The 18,775-nt window shown below is 38.8% G+C and overlaps 1 protein-coding gene across 1 annotated transcript; it reads right to left on the reverse strand.

Annotated features, from left to right (window-relative positions):
* Nucleotides 1–6,745: 6,745 nt before the first annotated feature.
* On the reverse strand, nt 6,746–14,043 carry AQP4 (aquaporin 4). Its single transcript, XM_058556926.1, has 4 exons — nt 13,639–14,043; nt 12,580–12,744; nt 12,220–12,300; nt 6,746–8,741 (listed from the first exon to the last, which is right to left on the reverse strand). Exons 1-4 carry the CDS (start codon nt 14,017–14,019, stop codon nt 8,463–8,465), a joined length of 906 nt encoding a protein of 301 aa, XP_058412909.1. The 5' UTR covers nt 14,020–14,043; the 3' UTR covers nt 6,746–8,462.
* Nucleotides 14,044–18,775: the final 4,732 nt, after the last annotated feature.

Below are 18,775 nucleotides of genomic sequence, written 5' to 3' on the forward strand. Positions count from 1 at the left end.
GGGAGAACATGTAAGAAGGGATGTAATGGTTAGAATTAAAATGACGTCTGACAATTACTTTCAATTTGAACTGAGGTGAAGAAAATCAGAATTACAATACTCTTGTGATTAAACTTTGATGAGATGAAAATGTCATCATTGTTTGATGAGAATTTTTTATTAGAGTTCAAAGAATATGAATGATTTAACCACAATGTACCAATACCACAGGGCTGAATAATCTCTATCAGTATTTCTCAACTCTTCTCACTGCAGGTCACTAGAGAAATCTCAGCTGCTCTCATTCTTCAGTTCTGCCACGACCGTTTCCAGAAGATCGGCTTTTGAAACAACAAGATAAAACTTACGTCCTTTGTGATAAGTTTTGACATTGAAATCCTGGAGTAGCTTAACATGACGAATCATTTCCAGGAGCCATGTGCTGAGATTTAGGCTCATAATTTTTCTTTCTCAAAGAAATAAATTTTAGAGGTTAGATTTCTTGAGGGAAATGGGGAGATCCTGCTGTCCTCCTGCCTTTGTTGCTGAAAATCAAGATTCAGTGAGACCTTTTATTTCATGGGAGGAATCTATTTCCCTTTAGCCTGACGTTTTGACAATTAAAATTGAGATGAAGGCTTAAGTTAGTTGAAGACAATGCCTAGTCCAGTTCTCTTTGGGGCACTAATTACAATATAGGATGACAAGGGCACTAATTACAATATAGGATGACAAGAACAAGCTGACAGCACAGGGCAACTGCTATCTTCTCAACTCCTGCACTGGGTGGGGCCTGGAACCCTAGGATCCCCTTTCCACTTACTTGGCTGTAACTGAGGGATTCCTGCCCTACTTCTCACCCTTCTTTCCTCCCTCTCTCCTCCCCTCTTTTCTTTTCCTTCTAGGGGCCCAAAATTTAAACAACTAGTTTTCCATAGTCATTGGTTGTACATCTCTGTATTTTTAAAGATTTTTGCCTTCTGAGAGTCTGAGTTAAAATATTTGGGCACTTAGTCTGCAATCCTGTAGTTTGCAAACAGGAAGGTACTAAATGTGTTCAGCTCTATTTTATAAATGCAAATCTTTCTCCTCTTACCATTGAAGGAAAGGGAAAGTACCAGCAAGGCAAGAGCCATTCTATTCAATTGTTTCCCAAAGCTGTTGCCGTTGTAACAACGTTACAATTGGCCCCCTCAAAAATACCTTTATTTTATTTTAAAAAATACAGTCTGTAAACTTACAGGCTGGTCTAGGGTAAATCATCACACACTAGCTCAGATTATTGCCAAACATCAAGTTATTGATTCCCTTATTTAAATTTTATTTTATCTAAATAAAATATTTAATAAATAAATGTAATTTATTAAAATTTTCTATAGAGCCTTGAACAAAACAGATACTTAAGCATATATATCGATTGGGTGATTCATGGGTAAAGAAGAATTAAAATACATGTTACTTGTCTCAATGAAGGACAAAGAAAAATGACCTAACTAGGTAAATTAAAGACCAGCCAGGAAATTTGAGCTAAACAGTAGGAGATACGTTGTATAAGAGGTTTCTGTCATACCCCTGCTCACTAAAGAAAGAGTTTCCGTGGCCATCCAAAATCCCTTTCAAAAACAGTACTTTGAAAGTTAGCTGATTTAGCTTTGTGACATTTGCACTTGAATATTTCAGTCTTCCTTCAGAGGTGGTCAGAATGATAATCAGAGGTTAAGTCAGCAACAACTGAGTGGTTCAAACACACTGCAATCTGTATTGGATATGAAAAGTCAAAGGCTTGGAAAAAGCAGATATGCAAGTTGGAATGATTGGAAGCCTCCAGCACTACAGGTAAGAGACAATACAGGGCCATGGCTAAGAGGAGAGTCTATGGACAGACTACCTGGGTTCAAATCCCACTTTTACCACTTAGTAGCTCTTTGACTTTGAACAAGTTACTCTCCCCTCTCACACAGTTTCCTCAACTGTGAAATGGGGATAATAGCAGTACCTACCTCATAAGATTTCTATGAGGAATGAGTACACAGTGTAAAGTATACGTCTGGTGCAGAGGAATAGTTCAATAATTGAAAGTTGTTATTACTTTGGAAATGTGGAAGACCTTATCGGTAACTTTGCAATTAATCCTCAGCTCTCTCTTCTGGACCAAATGAAATATATCTTAAATAGTGGTCTTTATGATATTTTCCTAAGGAAAAATTAATCAAAATTTTTCTAAATTATCCAAAGTATCCTAAAATAAACCCATTTCAGCAGTCAACCCTGTTCTCTTACTTGAGACATCTTCCAAGTTCTGTAGTCCTTACTCCAGGTCTGTAGTACTTAATTTATTGCCCCTTCTTGGTGTTGTACATAAAGATTTCCCCTAGTATAGATAGAATATATTTCTTGCCACTTAAGGAAACATGGCTGATGGGAAATTAGGCTGATAGATGAATGGGAGAACTTTGTGTGATTTAAGGAAATAACATAAGGAATTGAGATTAATTGTGATGTGGTTTCCAGTTTTGCTCTACCACTAGGTATAATTTGGGGTAATTTACTTAATCTTCTTGACACTTGGTTTCCTCACGCTTGGAACTGACAATGAAAGTAATACTTACCTCACAATAAGCGTTGAAGATTAAATGATTGAAAATAATATCTATAAATTCTAAAGCCCCATATATACTCATAATTTGTAGTTATTCTAATACAGGCATTCCTCCTCTACCATTCTGATCCTTGGCCAATGCTTTCATAATGGAAGAAGGAATACAGGCTATGATTTCCATCTGTTCACAGAGTAACAATACCTCCAGACTGAAGTGATTCTTCCATCCATCCATCTATCCATCCATCCATCCATCCATCCATCCATCCATCCATCCATCCATCTATCCATCCATCCATCCATCCATCCATCCATCCATCTATCCATCCATTCATCCATCCATTCATGTTGCATTTATTGAGCACTAGCCATGTGCTATCACTGTGCTATGCACAAAGGTTGCAAAAGTCAATGTCATGGTTTCTCAGAGACTTCTGAATATGTGGAGGTAGCATAACTCAACTCAGCTTTTTAGGATCCTCAATGTCTCCTTAAACCTGAGGAGTGAAGAGGTGGAAAAACTAAAAAATAGTAAGAATTAATTCAGGTGACATATTGTTTTAGACATTTTCCAAGCAGGATAATTATCTAAATTCAGCCTGACATTTATATCTCTAGCTTCCCATGCTTGTTAAAATACTTTTCTTGCTGAAATACTCATTGAGCTAAATTTCATCTAACATCTGGTCATTGTATAAATATAGCAATGAAAACATGTCTTGTTGCCTACACATTAGGTATAAATTTTAGAAATCCAATCAGTGTTTCATTCTTTCTGTGCATTTTTTATTTTATTTTTCTTTGATGTTTGAGCTAATTTCGGGTTCCTAACTGGAAGTATAAGAATTCAAATATTTAGCACATACCTATACAACAGCAAAAAACAACTAGATTGAGGGATAGTGCTCATTAGATATTTCCTAATGATTGTAAGATAGTTCTCAAATTCTTTATTCATTCATGCAACAAGCATTTATTGAGGAAAATGTCAAGCCTAGCGCTCAATGCTGAGGGTGGGGGATACAGAATGAATAAGACACAGTCTTAGCCCTAAATGAGTTTAGAACCTAGTAGGGGAGACAGACACCTACACAAACGATTTCACTACAATGTGACAAATGCTGTAAGAGAGGTACATATCCAGCTGGCTTCTAAGGCATCATTTACTTCTCATTTCATGGGTTGTGTACTACATAAAATATTGTCCTCAATCCTTCCCTGAGGGTCTATAACCTCTAAAAATTGAGAAGCCCCTCAAACCAAGAACCCATGGGAGTAAACCAGTACTCATTACGCCTATACTATTCGTCTGGGTAGGCAGAATCTGCCAGATGCCCTAAGGATGGATCATCTATTTAGCAATACCAGCCTCCTTTGAGTCACAGTTGTTTAAGTCTCCACTTTTAGACTCACTACAATGATTGCTGATATTCAATGATCTATTTTGCATAGATGTGGACATTTAGAATTAAGCCCATGAAAACACAATTTTCACTGTCTACCTCAGGGCCTACCACAGTGTATACTTTGCAGGCTCTCAAAAAATACATTTTATTATATGGATTCCCCCATCATTTCATTTGGTGTTGTTTATACTCAAATATCTAAACCTTCTGGTCATTCTAAAGGATGCTCCTACGATCTAACTTGCAACAACTATGAATGAATTTTCGAACATCATCAAACACAATGCTTATCTTTTAAAACATCAAAAAGTTTATTCGCACAAGCTTAGTAGTATGAGATACAACATAATGCATGAAAATCAACCACAATGCTAATAGTTTAATAGATTATTCCAAATATTAGACATTACAGTTTAAATCTCCTTAACATTAGTTCTAATGTTGGAATAAGATTTCAGTTAATAAATAATTGTGAATATAACCATATGTTCAGTTTATTCTCACCAGTTTATCATGAATTGCAATTTTATTGTGATTTGGGTCATAAAAGTGATAAACAATTGTTTATGTATTTTCATAAGTTGCATGTTTATTTAATTAATTCTGAAGAGAATCTAGAAATATATTCCAATGGATTATATAAATGAGGTATATATTTTAGCTCTTGGATTTTAGCATGCATGGGTAACATTATAACTGCTCTTAAATTTGATGTTCATTGCAGATGTCGTATAATATTTATTCGATATGTTTTCATAAGCTACCGTCATTTGCAAAAGTGAGTGGCCACAGTTTTGGGGCCTCAACTAAATGTCTTCTGTGCATTTCAGAGAATTATGGGTTTCAAAAGTTACTATTGTTTTGGGTGATCTGTAAAGTACTACAATGCCAATGCAAACAGACAAAATTTGTGGGAAAGAAAATGAGTTTTGTTACATTACATTTTCCAAATAGTAACTACACCTTCCTAATAACTTTGATGCCATAAACATATTACGAAAGACAGAATTATTTTCAGGTATAAAATATTCTGAATTTGCATATTCTCTAGTGCTTATGATGAGAATTTATATTGTTTGGTAAGCTTGTGTATTGAGCTCCCAATATCATCTTCAGTTGTCACAAAGGCAATTTCTCTGTCAAATATTCACAACGTGTGGGGACACTGTCAACATGTTGCAACAAAGGGCCGCAGCAGGATAGGATGAGTTTTAGCATTTAAGTTTGCTACTCTTCTTTGCAATTTTCCTGTTCATTATTGAGTTTAAACCAGTAAATGAGTTGCCTGGTTTCACGGCCTAAGAAGAATATTCTGTGCTATTTGGAATCAGACCTCTAATAATTAATCAGACAGCTTAATTCCATCGTATATGCTATTCAAATATTTCTGATCTCCTTGTAAAATCTTCCAGATTGATTAGCAGTTCTTGCTAGCACCTATCAACTTCATTAGGAAAAGGGTCAGAGGGTAGAAAGAAAGTGTAAGAATTTATGAAAAGATCAAATAGCAGAAACAAAGTGTAGGAATCTTAAATTTAGGCAACTATTTAGGTAGCAGAAAATATTTCCTTCTAGTGTAAAAGTTTAGGACTCTTTGAAGAAAATGTCATCTTCAACAACAAAAACATACATTCAAATTCTGTGCTCCAATTATTAAGAAAGCCCCGAAAACTTAAAAAATGACTCTTACTCTTTGTACTCTTTTGATGAACTATATACATTTTCAGTGTAGGGACCACCTTACAATTTTGGGGCACTTGTGTACTTTTCCTTAGGGAAGAGACGGTTGGCATTATTTCCTGGCTGGGTATAATTCATTTATGTCCTTCCAGTTTTTTCTCTCTGATCTCTTTTCTGTATATCTGTCAGCAGCAGTCTCCTGGGAGCAGCACGATGCACTTCATTAATAAGAAGGGATTAAAGAAAAAGCCTTAGTCTCCTAATACACTTGGATAATTTGGTGCCATCCACAAGGCAATAGACCCCTGCTGTATAGATGTCATTAGAAAGGTACAATTTCATTACTTTTTACTGGCAGAGCCTTGAGTGAAATACAAAATATGTTGTCTCATATGCAGGAAAAAAAAAGTGCTAAAGCTTTCATTCATTGCATGCCTCTAAAATAGTAGAATGCAAAAATATATTTCATGGGTTTTACATTTATATTGCCTTCCCTTGGTAGTCCTTGAAACCATGCTTTTATTAAATATTGAGCAAAATAAAGATTAAAAGAAAATTATTCGTATTCTTAAATCCCAAATGAAATTTATGTATTTTTATTAACGAACACACTTATTTTGAATACCTACTATGTGCCAGGCATTCTGCTAGTTGCTGGAAAACAAATTACGAAAACATCATTCACCCTTTTTTTTTTTTAGCACTAACTTATTGAATACTCTAACTGGAAGCGAATGTATAGGAAGTAAATCATATGGCTGAATACAAATGATTATAAGCCAGTAAATTGTAGGCGTATTCAGAAAATCTGTTTAACTTTTCCTTGTTAATGTAACTTATTTTTGAATGGACATGTTTGCCGACGGTTGATAGCATTATCTTGTAAGCTGAACCACCCCTGATTTTAAGCCTTTAGTGGTATATTGTGCAAACATTTGAAAAGATGGGCATAAACCATTCTTAGAATGGCACCCTAGCTCCTATAGATGCCACCGCAAACAGGAAGCAATGTGCATCACTGGCAAAGGGTGTGCTTGGCCACACCCCTGAGAAGGGGGCCTGGGATTTCACACCTGCTAGCAGCACTCTCAGGCGCTACAGTGTGTGATAACTGTCTGGGAACCTCATGCATCACTTTCCTAGCACTGAAGAGAATCGGATTTAATAGTGGTCCATTATCTTACTGCCACAGACACACAACTGCCATTAACACTAACAAGTGGCACACAGTTGGAACTGTGTGTGGGAAAAGAAAACCTTTGATTATCAGCTATTTACAAGGCACTCTTTGCAGTGATAGGTTTTTGCTTTACTACTAGCTTTTGTTCAGTGAAATTGACATTTGCAGCTCTTTGTCTAACATAAAGTCTAGACTAGACGGTTCAGATGATTGAAACTGGGCTTTCCAGAGACCTTTCTACTGACATAAGGCAAAACAGTACAGAAAAAACAAACTATTTTGACAAATAAACGAGTCAATAATGAAAACACTTCAAAAATGTGTTGACTTACATATAACATCTCCACAAGTGAGATTGGTCATCTCGTCAGCTTTGACTACAGTGTTCTCATGTCTTCACCCTTTTATTCTGCAACGATGTTGTTCCTTGTCTCTCATGCATTTAATTCATTAAAATATCATTACACACACAGTGAAGATTATCAACAAATGTCATGAGAAGTGAGAGAGCAACAGAGATTGGGACTGGGCAGGACCAGCTTGCACCTTCCAGAGTGAGCAGAGCTTAATAATCAACAAAAAGTCAGGATTCAACTAGTTACCTTCTTCTTGTCAAAAATATGTCTCAGCTAATGTTTAAATATAGATAACCAAAGTTACAAACCAACAAAACCCCTAGTTTTGTCAATAAATTTAAAAAAATAAGCAGAGTGGTTAAGCGGTTAAAAGCTTAGATTGTTAACTTCATGTAGTGCATCTGAGGATGTGCACTGAAAACAGATCAACTGTTTGATACTAAACTAAAGATTTCCTTTGTCCTTATGATTTTTGTATAATGGTAATTTTCTCCCCACCCCCATAAGATCTTATGAGACTGTTTATCCTGAATCTCGATAGGTGTTCCTTATGATTTGGATGTTTTAATAGGTGGAATTAATAAATACACAGGGTTTCTGAACATTCAAATTTCTGGGCTTTAGTTCCACATTACCTTGGGCATTCAGGAGGAGGAAGGCATATTATAAATTGGAGTTTGGGTTGAAAGTTGGGTATTTGAAATATAAACGGAAACAATTCATCAGCAATGACCCTTGTTAATATTCTTTTGCCGAGGTAGTTTATAAATAAGGGATTGCTCATAAAAGAGCTTGTTATATTTCCTCTCTTGAATGTGCATGATTCTGTGACATACTGTACTTTGCCATTGATTAACTTGATTTAATGGAATAAATACTCAAACAAGGATTGACAATTCCAGTTTCATGGTAGAGGAGGAATAAGCTGATAGATATGTCTGCAAGTTCTGTCAGGCAAGACTTAATCAAATCTTGATACACATTTTAAACTGATTATTTATGAATGGCAACTAGACAAATTAGATACATATTTGCTTTGCAGATACTTTACAAATATTTTTTTTAGATTTGGAATTCACAATAGGTTTCTTCCATTCCTCCTTGGCAAATCATGAAATATTTATGATCTAGACTGAGTAATATGACATGAAACAACAAACCTGCACATGTCTAATTTATAACAAATCTGTTTCCTTAATGGGTGGAAGGAAATCTGAGGACAGTTCTGAGGGTTCTTGTCTGCTTTCAGTGCTATCTTCTAGTCATACTGAAGACAACACCTCTCCAGATGGATCTTTCCCCTTCTTCTCCTCACCCCGGTCAATGTCAATCACGTGCACCACTCCAGGTTTTAGAATCAAGTCGTCTGTCTCTACCTGGCTCCTGTTGTCCTCCACCTCCATGTAGCTCCCTTTTGTTTGCTGGGCAGCTTTGCTGAAGGCTTCTTTAAAACGACGTTTGAGTTCAACATCTGGACAGAAGACATACTCATAAAGGCCACCAGCGAGGACAGCTCCTATTATTGGTCCAACCCAATATATCTGGGGGAAAGATGGAAGAGTTACAGAGTTTAAGAAGAACAAAACTATTCCTTTGAACAACACATGACTATAGAACTTAGCTGGTTTAAATTAAGAGAGCAAATGTGTCATGCATAAAAAAGAGGAGAACTGGAAAGAATATAAAATACACAGCAAATGCGCATCAGAGAGCCATATATTGCTAAATAACATTTGAACAGAAAACAAGAAAAGACTGTTCCCTCTTCTCTTTTCCTACTTTCATTAATTACATTCTTTCCATTTTCTGATAATCCTTAAAGTAAAGTGGCTCCTTTTTGGTGGTACTGCAAATTAAGCAGACACTAAGAATTTTTCAACTAAAATAGAAAAAAAAAAAATTTCTGGAGAGTACTTATCATGCTTTCTTAATATTGCCATTTTACATTGGTTTCTGATCCAATCATGATCATAGAACAGATTTTATCATGTGGGGCTTTAATTATTCAGTACAGCACGATACATGGAATCCCAGCTCCACCACTTAGCCATTTTGTGAGTGCTTGCATCAGCTGCTTAACTTCCTAAACCTTAATTTACTCATCTGCAAAGTGATGATTATAATAATACATACCTCGTGGGTTGTCAGGATTAAATTGAAATAATACTTGTAAAGTACTTAATAGTTCCAACTTCATAGTACCCTGCTCCATTTCCTGTTTCCTAGACAATTTAAAGATATATATGACTAGGCTGGCTATGTCGTTTTCTTATATTTTACGTGCTTTTCCTCTCTATAATTTGGTAATTTGATTTAACAGAAAATGTCACGGTTTGTTTATTACTCTTCTTGCAGAGTGCTTTCATGCTCATGGTTCTGACAGTGGTCACTTGGTAAAAAAATCTGTACTGAGTTTATGGATGCCAGTTATTTGAGGATTAACAATTCTATAGGATTTTAATTCAATAACTGGAAGTTTTTATTATACCGCTTATGTGGCTAGCATAAGCGAAGTTTTGAGTTTGGATAAGCTTCAACATTTCCTTTAGAGCACATGTATGCTGTAGAATATTACACAATCATTCAACAGATAAACGAGCAAGTGAAGCTCTGTTTGTTGAGCACTCTGTCTGAGCTGGCTGCGCTCAGCACTTTTCCTGTATTAACTCATTCAATTCTAACAATAACCTTTGAAGTAGATATTACTATTATCCCCATTTTATGGTAAGAAAATTGACACTCTGAGAGGGTAAGAAGCTTGCTTAAGACTTCATGCTTAGCAAGTAGCTGAGCTGGGATTTCAAGTCTGTCTGATTTCAAATTCCTCTTTTGAACCACTGTTCTATTTACCATTGCACTATACTTCTCTCATGAAAAAAATATGATGAATGCTTCTGGCTTAAAACACTCTCTGGAAATTAATTTCACTTAGCATCCTCATTGCAAAATCCAAAGAAAATGCAAACTTTAAGCTGAAGCTGAATACATATACCTAACAGAAAAACTGTTGGTGGAGTGGCTGCAGGAACCAAGTTCCTTATCTTGAACATGAAAGAAACCATGTGAGAGTTGGCCTCCCCATGCCTTGTCAAAGGAGAAACAAGGACAGCCCGCCTCGAAATGTTTTTGCTCTTTGTTCCTTTGGTGAGATCTCATTAGACATGTTCTGTTCCACAAGGTACAAATCCCACAAGGGAGAATAAGGACGGCGAAGCAATTACAAAACTTCCCCAAAACACCTATGAAGAAGACATCTGGCTGCGTGCTCTCAAAAATAAACAAATCTCAATTTCAAGTTGCTATTGCAAAGCAAAGTCATAATGTACTTTAAACTAACTGTAAAAATTTACAAAGGCAAATAATTTTTATTGCTAAAAATATAGAAAATACAGAAAAGTATAAAGAAGAAAACTAAAAAATGTTATTACACCATACAAAAAATTCGCCATTAATGTTTTGTTGTTATTTCTAGTCTATCCATCTATCTTAAAATATAATTTAAATTAGTTCTAAATTTCCCACAATCATTGCTACAAAATGGACATTCATTTTCAGTAAGATTAAGTTTGTTATAAAATAGCAACAAGGGGAACCTTTGATTCAATCAAGAAGCTATGAATTTTCCTTAAATTTTAACTAGTTTACTACAACTAACAAGTAATTAATAAGATGTATATTTTCATCCACATATTAAAGTCCTCATAAATTAAATTAAAATTGTCATTTTTCTAAATTTTAATTACAAAAATAGTTTGAATTTATAAGTTGAACTAAAAGTTGTACTTTTATCATAATATTTATATACTGCCCATTAAAAATTTCCATTCCTGTTAATGCAGCAAATCTTTTGAGACATAAATGGAAATATCAGTGGCAAAATGACCAATCTCATGAATAGTATTGTTGATTAAGTTTTTGTATGGCTGGGTTCAAACTCTTACTTTTGAACACAGACTCTCATGCTGTTATTTAATTGTATGGATTACTTGTAAAGACTCGGTACACTTTTCTTAGAAGAATGCACATAGCAGTGGTGCAGTTTCTTCTCATTTGCAATGTACCTCATGGTTGAGTGGGTGTGACTGGGTCAATAACCACTGCACACATGAGACTAAAACATAAGTGACATATTCTTATATTCACGAATTAAAAATAAAAGGTGTAAAATAGCATTCAAACATATAAATGACAATAAAAGTTAGCCCCATTTGAAGCTGGCTTACATATGCCTCATATTTTTATTGGTTATTGTTAGTTAGTATGTGCGTGGCCTTCAAAACTGCCACATTATTCATTTAAGGGATTTAAATTCCTTTTTTGTAAGAAACAATTGAAATAAAATTGATTGCGGTATTTAAAAATGGATACCACTGTTCTCTGGAAGCATTGCCACCACATTAATAAGTAGGTTAGGCATGATACTGAAAAGTGTGCCTTTTCTGAAAATCATTTATTTTTCTGGCAATGGTTATGGTGATAACAGTGTAAACATTTGGACCATCTATTCCTCACCATGTGCAGTTCAAATGCTTCCATCTCGCATACTATTAACTGGGTTCATGCTTTTGTAAACAAAAAAGGTAAATATTTTTGCTATGGGCAGTGCTTTTAAGCATTCTTCTTTCTTTTTCTTCTTCTTTTTTTTCTGTTATTGCCAGGAAGGCTTTACTTTCAATTATTTAAACATCATATTCACTACACCAACTTGACTTTAACTTGTTTCACATAGGCAACCTCCATGTACAATATATTCTGCTGCAGTCTGTCAAATACAGTGCCCAGAGCAGTGCTTAAAAAAAAGACAATTACCGAAGGCCCAGAACAGATATAAGATGAAATGTTTTGTAGCAGATCTGTGCTAGTCTCTCCCTAGTCTTTGTGAAAGATGTAATAAAGTGGGGGGTCAAGGTTGAGAGGAAGTAAGAGAAACTAGTAAGCAATATAACGAAAAAAAAAAGGAGCTCCATGGGTAATTTTCCTCAACTATAGGAAGACAGGAACTATCAATATGATGGTTACCCAATGGTTTTCCCAATTTCCCATGATAACTGCAGGTCCAAAGGATCGGGCGGGGTTCATGCTGGCACCAGTGTAATTGATCTATAGGGAAAAAGAAAACAACTTCAGACATTGCTGAAATAGAGCTACCAATAGGTATCGTTCATTGCAATTTGCTACCATTTGCCAAGTCAGTTAGAGGAACTGTGAAGATGTTAGCAGCCATATCAACATTCTTATCACAAAGTTAGCATAATAACCACCTAAAATGGACACGTGGCTGGATACCAAAGACCTACAGCTGTAAACACATCTTTAGGCCAGCTCTAGCGTGAGGGTAAACGAAATGGATCAATTATTTAAATGGACTTGGAAACTTACTGCAAATAAATGTCCAATTGCCACAGAAAATCCAATTGCTAAAGCTACTGAACCAGTGACATCAGTCCGTTTGGGATCACAGCTGGCAAAAATAGTAAACACCAACTGAAATGTGATTATCAACTCCACCAGGAGACCATGACCAGCAGTAAGATTTCCATGAACCTAAAAAGAGAAAAATCATCTGAATTGAGCAAGAGTACATTTTCTATGATAACATATCATTGAGAAAGGCAATGTTTTTATCCCTGTAAAAACTGATGATTAATTTGAGTCTTCTATCCCATTCCCAACTGAGACACTGTCTGCTGCACCGCCCCTTCAAAAAGAAGGAATAAATTTCTACCCATTTTGGGCCATTACAGATAATTCATTACTCTTACAATGACCAAGCGGGAGTTTTTGCTGAATGTCCTTTTCTACAAAGCAAGCAAAATGTGCTACTGCTGCACTTAACTTATAAAAGAGATTCTTGAGTCTTGTAATTTTATAAGGCAATGATTAAACTCATTAATTAGGTTTAAATTAATTAATATACATTTCAATTAAAATTTAAATCGTGTGCAGGTTTTTAATCAACCCCGGTGCTGAGCTAACAAATGATATTCCTAATCAGCTAAGAACAAAACTAGGATCAAACACCAATTTATTTTTTCAAGTGAGACTCTTGATGTAGATCATTTTAAATCTCATGAACATGACAAGAAACAAAATTGTTTCTTCTGCTGGTGAACCAACAAATAATTGTAATAAAGATGGCTTAAGCTAACTATATAGTCAGTATAGTCACTGGGATGAGAGAGAGAGGAAAAAAAATCAACACAATTTTTGTGCCACCTAGACTTCGTACTATTCAAGTCACTCAATAGCAAACAGTGATTTCCTATGATATATTCAGTGTTGCTGGAATCAGTTTTCACCCCTATCAAGAATCATCAGAAATTCCCTGGGAATAAATCAGCTATGTTAGGAAGGTCTCTCAGGCCACCAGGGTGTCATCCAGCAGAGTCTGTAGGAAGCCTGGAGTCCTAGTTTGAAAATAAGAGCTAAGGATGCTACCGTGGTGACTCCCAAGCCCCCCACCACACTCGGAGGTGTGACGAGGTAGAGAATCCCTGCTCCAATGATGGCGCCCAGGCACTGGGCCGCAATGTAGAAGACAGACTTGGCGATGCTAATCTTCCTGGTGCACACCATGGCCACCGTCACAGCTGGGTTGATATGGCCGCCACTGATGTGGCCGAAGCACTGCACCATAGTTGCAATGCTGAGTCCAAAGCAAAGGGAGATGAGAACCATGTCGACAGGTAAGGGCTTTTCTGTTCCACCCCAGTTGATGGTGGATCCCAGGCTGAGGAGAACAAAAATAAGCATAGCCAGAAATTCCGCTGTGACTGCTTTCCAGAAAGCTTGAGTCCAGACCCCTTTGAAGGCCACCATGATGCTCTCTCTTCTACACAAAGGTCCACACTTACTGAAAACAAAAACACATTGGCATCAGAAGCTACCAAACCAGGGTTTATGAATTTAGGTGAAGACGCCAGGCCTGCAGTCTTGCCCTTCTGTGGGGAGGGCCGCCCTAAGGGTTATTTGCAGACCAAGAAAGAATGTTTCTGGAAAATCTCCTTAATTAATTAATTGTCTCCTTAATTAATAATCAAGAGATTGTTATTCTAGTCTCCTTTTATTTAATATTCAAAAATCACCCAGTTTCACTGGAAAATTATCTGAATTGTCCCTAGAAAGGAAAAGGTCTAAATCAAGTTCCTTATAAAGAATTAAGGGTAAAATATATTTACCTTGTAGTTAACTCCCCCAGAGCAAGTTTTTAAGTTGAATGTACTTTTTCGATGCCATTTATATTTTGAACATAAAGCAATAAAAAAGGGAGATCTTTTTCAGTTTTGTTAATTTATTGCTGAACCTGGCATTCTGAAAATGGATTTATGGAGCATGATTCTCCCTCCCCTCGCCGCCAGTAGAGACTCTGGATTAAGGGGGAGCCCTGCTAGGAAGCTAGGAATGCTGAAGTCTGCCTTTGGAGAAGGTAAATTCATTGCGGGAAGGGGAGCTCATGGTGACTGGCATTGGCGGTGGGAAGGGGCAGAGCCTGAGCTGGGACGGGACACTCCCTCTCTGGCCCCTGCCAGCCAGAGGAGTCCCGGAGCGCCCCCGCGGAGGGACGCTGCTCTCTGCCCAGGTCTGGACGTGCGGCGCGGGACGTGTCAATCTCAGGCCCCAGGGGACCCTGGAGCGCCTCTCCAAGAGCAGGGGAGCGGCCACTCCCGGGCCCTTGCCAGGCTCCCGGGCGACGGCCAGGTGGACAAACAGACCCGCCTATCAGCCTGGGACCTGCCGCATGCCAGCCCGCCGGTGTCCGAGGTGGCCCGGGCAGCCTCGCCTGGGAAAGCTGCATCCTGACCCCCGCGGTGCTTTCGCATGGTTAGGGGACAGTCCCTCCTTGTGCCTGACCCTCTCTCAAACCCTTAGGTTACCCCTCAGATAAACCTCTCCAAAGGGATCCTGGAGGCCGCCGTAGGCAAGCAGCGCCCCGGGCACCCTGCCCGCCCACCGGGGGCAGCCAAGTGCGGCTCACAGCCGGGGAGGCGCCGCTGCGGCCCGCGAGGCGGAAAGGGGGTGTGGCAAGGGAACCGGTCCTAAAAGCAGAAGGCTCCGTGGGAAGCGGTTTTTCTGCAGTGTGTTCTCGACGGCCTTCTCTTCCGTCTGCTTGGCCCTGGAAGACGCGTACCTCTTCCTAGCGGAGCTTGTGTGTGTGTTAGGGTGGGGGGAGGAGGGTGAAGGAGGAGGGCGAGGGGAGGGGGGGGGAGCAGTTTGGGAGGGAAGACCCTATCTTCCTCCAATCTATTTTCGTCTTATTGTCTGCGGATCTTTGGAGTTGAGAAGAGGTGGAATTTGAGGATATCAATGCCAACTGCTCATTCTGGCAAGAAATGGCTACGATTGCCCTTGGGGGGCAGTTACCCCATTATTCAAAACATTTACCTTTATCCTTTTCCTGTGATAGCCGTGGGAGCCAAGGAGTGTGGAGGGCATTTAGCAGAGACTCTAATCACAGAGGGCTATGAAAAGGGTTAGGCAAGAGCCATGTGTTTTAACAGATTTGTGGTATGGCAGCTTTCCCCTTGAAGTATTACCAGGAGTGGAGCGCTTTCCCCCCACATCACTTACTGTCCCCAAGAGCCTGGGATCTGGATGGGCAGTGGGGAAATGCTGTGCCAAAGAGTGCTAGGGGAACTTTCCCTTGACCTTTAGGATCTCAGCTCAGCCTCTGGTTTGATCTGGGGCTTTGCTTCAGAGTTGGAAAGAGAAACCCATTTTCTGCCCAAGTCAGGGTGGTTCCAGAAGGGGAACAGCCAGCCCTGCCCCAAGCGTCCGTTGCCTAAGTGAACGCCTCCAAGTGAATAGAGCAATCATGAAAAACCCCAGCTGGGAGGACAACAACATCACACTCCCTAGAGGAAGAGAAAATAAAGAGACAAAAACAGGGTGCCCTGGGAGAGATATTAAAAATATCCCAAAGGGGGAGAAACTCAAAGAACTCACAAATTGAAAAAGAAGTTATGAGGGTGGTTTCTGAACTCAGCAGCAGCCCACGGCCGTAGCCGGGATGGCAAAGGGGCAAGGTGCTATCACAGGCGCTGCTCATCTGTGGCCGGATTTAGTGGGAAAAAGGAAGCAGACGAAGCAGGAAGCTAAGGTGGCAGGAAGCAGGTCCCTTTTCAGCGGCACAGGAGAATACCACTGGGGAAAGGCCACCTCCTCGCTGCTCCCTTTCTCCCCTCACTCTCCCCAGCTCCCTGAGTTCCCTCTCCCTGCTCATTCTCTCACACATCTGTCTACCTCTCCAGAGACCTAATTTAAGAAACTCAGTTGTTCTTCTAGCTTCAAATTGTCATCAGCCAGAGAAATTAAAAAAAAAAAAAACCCGAGCAGATAAATATATTCCTTAAGAGTACATTTAGCTTTTTTTGAAAACCCACAAAAATCTGATCTCATTCCAGGACACAGAGACCAGCCTCAGTGGGCTGTGAACCCAAAGTTTCCGCAGCATGTACGTACCTCTGGCCTTACAAGCGCTCACCCGAGCATCTCTCATAGCCCCCTGTTGTTATCATCAATGTTCCCTTCCGTGTTCACACTCACTGGAAATGGATCAACACCATTTGTTTTGCTTCTTTTTCCCCAGAACAAAGGGGGTTTGTTGATGTGCTCGGGTTGTATTGACCCAGACACATTACTTTCTAGCTGAGCATCCAGCCTGATCCACTTCTGGACCCTGGGTGAGTAATTTTTCTGATGAAAATACTACAGATAGATTTACCTCCACGGGGTAATTTTCCTGTGCTTTCACAGGTCTTGCACATATGGAGGATTTTGCTACAAGCATCCTTTTCCTTCTACCTTCTCTATGCCTCTCTTACAAATATGCCCAGTCCCCAGATCTAAAAGAACCACCCATCTGCCCTATAGTTTCCTTTTAGATTCTGCCTGAGAAGACACAAATATCTGTAATAAAAGAGTCAGTTTCATCTTTTAGCCCTGAGCATTGTTCCCTTAAGGGAAAGAAGGACTTACCCCCACCGCCTTGCTGCAGGTCTGTCACTCATGCCTTCCCTGGGCAGAGTGCGGCTCTCATTGCCTGCCCGCAGCTCCCAGTGTGCTGGGAGTCAGATTACGGCCACTTGTCTGATTGGGTTTTTGGAGTCTAGGGGTGGAAAGATTCTGCACCATGTGGCAATCGCCAAGTTATATTTGAACTTGAAATAACTTTTCTCTACCTGATCACTATAGACACAGGACATTTCAGGAACACAGAACATTTGCTTACATTGTTTCTTTAGCTGGTAATCTTTGAAAATGAGGATTTCCTCAAAGCTTAGAGTCCTTTCTATCACAAAGAATAGCTGAGAATTTGTCTTGTTTGGTAATGTGTTGTAGTTGGAATTGGGCAACTATTAGAAAGCGATTTGCACTATTTGGCAGTTGGGATGATTGAAATCTAAGCTGCAGTGCATTTGTTTTTGAGTGGCAAACTATCCAATGGGTTCTATCTGAAGTTTTTGAACTGAGAAGCAGCATTTTAAGCACAAAGATAACTGCAGGTCCATGTGTAGCCTGGACAGCACTGATTTGGAATGTAGGAAATAAGATTACTCCAGGGTGCTCACCTGACTGTTATATTAATAACAATTGTTGAGTAAGAAGTAACAAATTTAAAAATGTAGAGGTTGGGTGGGGATAAAATTATTGGGAACTGCACATAAATATAATATCTAGAAACACAGAGACAAGACTGACTACATCATTTGTGGGGCTCAGTGCAAAATGAACACAAGACTTATTGTTCAAAAATTATTAAGAATTTCAAGATTGTAGGACATTAAACTAAATGTGGGGCCTTTCTAAATGCGGGGCTCTGTGCAACTGCACATGAAGGCATCCCCAACTAAGGAGTTTGGTGAACTCTAGAAGGTCTGAGAATTAGCTGCCTGCATCTCTACCTCAATATTTTTCTTTAAAAGGACCTCAGATGCCTAGAATTGAAATAATCACAATCCTTGGTTTATTACACTCTGTCGTCACTGGTACACATATGGCTCTCTTTGATTTTATAACAGGTAATTAACTACTTTTTAATAATACAACGAACATCCGTGAACCCACCGCTCAAGCCAACAACTTGAACTGTGATAACTTACATCTACCTATGGGATCCTCCTGATCCCTCTCTGCCTCTCCACCTACTGTCTCAGGTTAGATCGAAGTTTTGTTTTAGGACGAAGCATGGCAGGGAAGAAATACAGAAGAGAGAAGAACAAAAGCTGCTATACTTTCACATCACAGTTTCTTTGTTTTCTTGCCTCGTTTGGCTACTCGAGACACGGGAATGGGTGAAAAGCTCTCCTTAGAAAAAGGAATTAAAATTTTGAGTGTGAATTTCAGAGGAGCATTTTATTACTGTTTCAAGCATTCTCATATAACAAAGATTGAATTTATTCTCCCATAATGTGGTTGAACACTCATGGTTGTCCATCAGGGGTTCTGGCCTTTTAAAAATGTGCTCCCTGAAAGTCAGAATAAATTCTGATGAGAAGAAAAGGGGAATTTATGTAAATCTACAAAGAAGACTTAAAACATTGATTCTTAAAGCTGTTTACCGTTCAGATTTTAGAAT

This window comes from Diceros bicornis, chromosome 16 (assembly GCF_020826845.1).
Source record: "Diceros bicornis minor isolate mBicDic1 chromosome 16, mDicBic1.mat.cur, whole genome shotgun sequence".
NCBI classification, from domain to species: Eukaryota; Metazoa; Chordata; class Mammalia; order Perissodactyla; family Rhinocerotidae; genus Diceros; species Diceros bicornis.

Bases quoted from the DNA above. Each gene is read 5' to 3' on its own strand.
- AQP4 (XM_058556926.1), bottom strand. From the start codon at position 14,019: ATGGTGGCCTTCAAAGGGGTCTGGACTCAAGCTTTCTGGAAAGCAGTC. The intron at 12,301-12,579 runs GTAAGTTTCCAA...TTTTCCCTATAG, and splicing joins CAATTGGACATTTATTTGCA to ATCAATTACACTGGTGCCAG. The intron at 8,742-12,219 runs GTAACCATCATA...TCTTTCCCCCAG, and splicing joins GAAATTGGGAAAACCATTGG to ATATATTGGGTTGGACCAAT.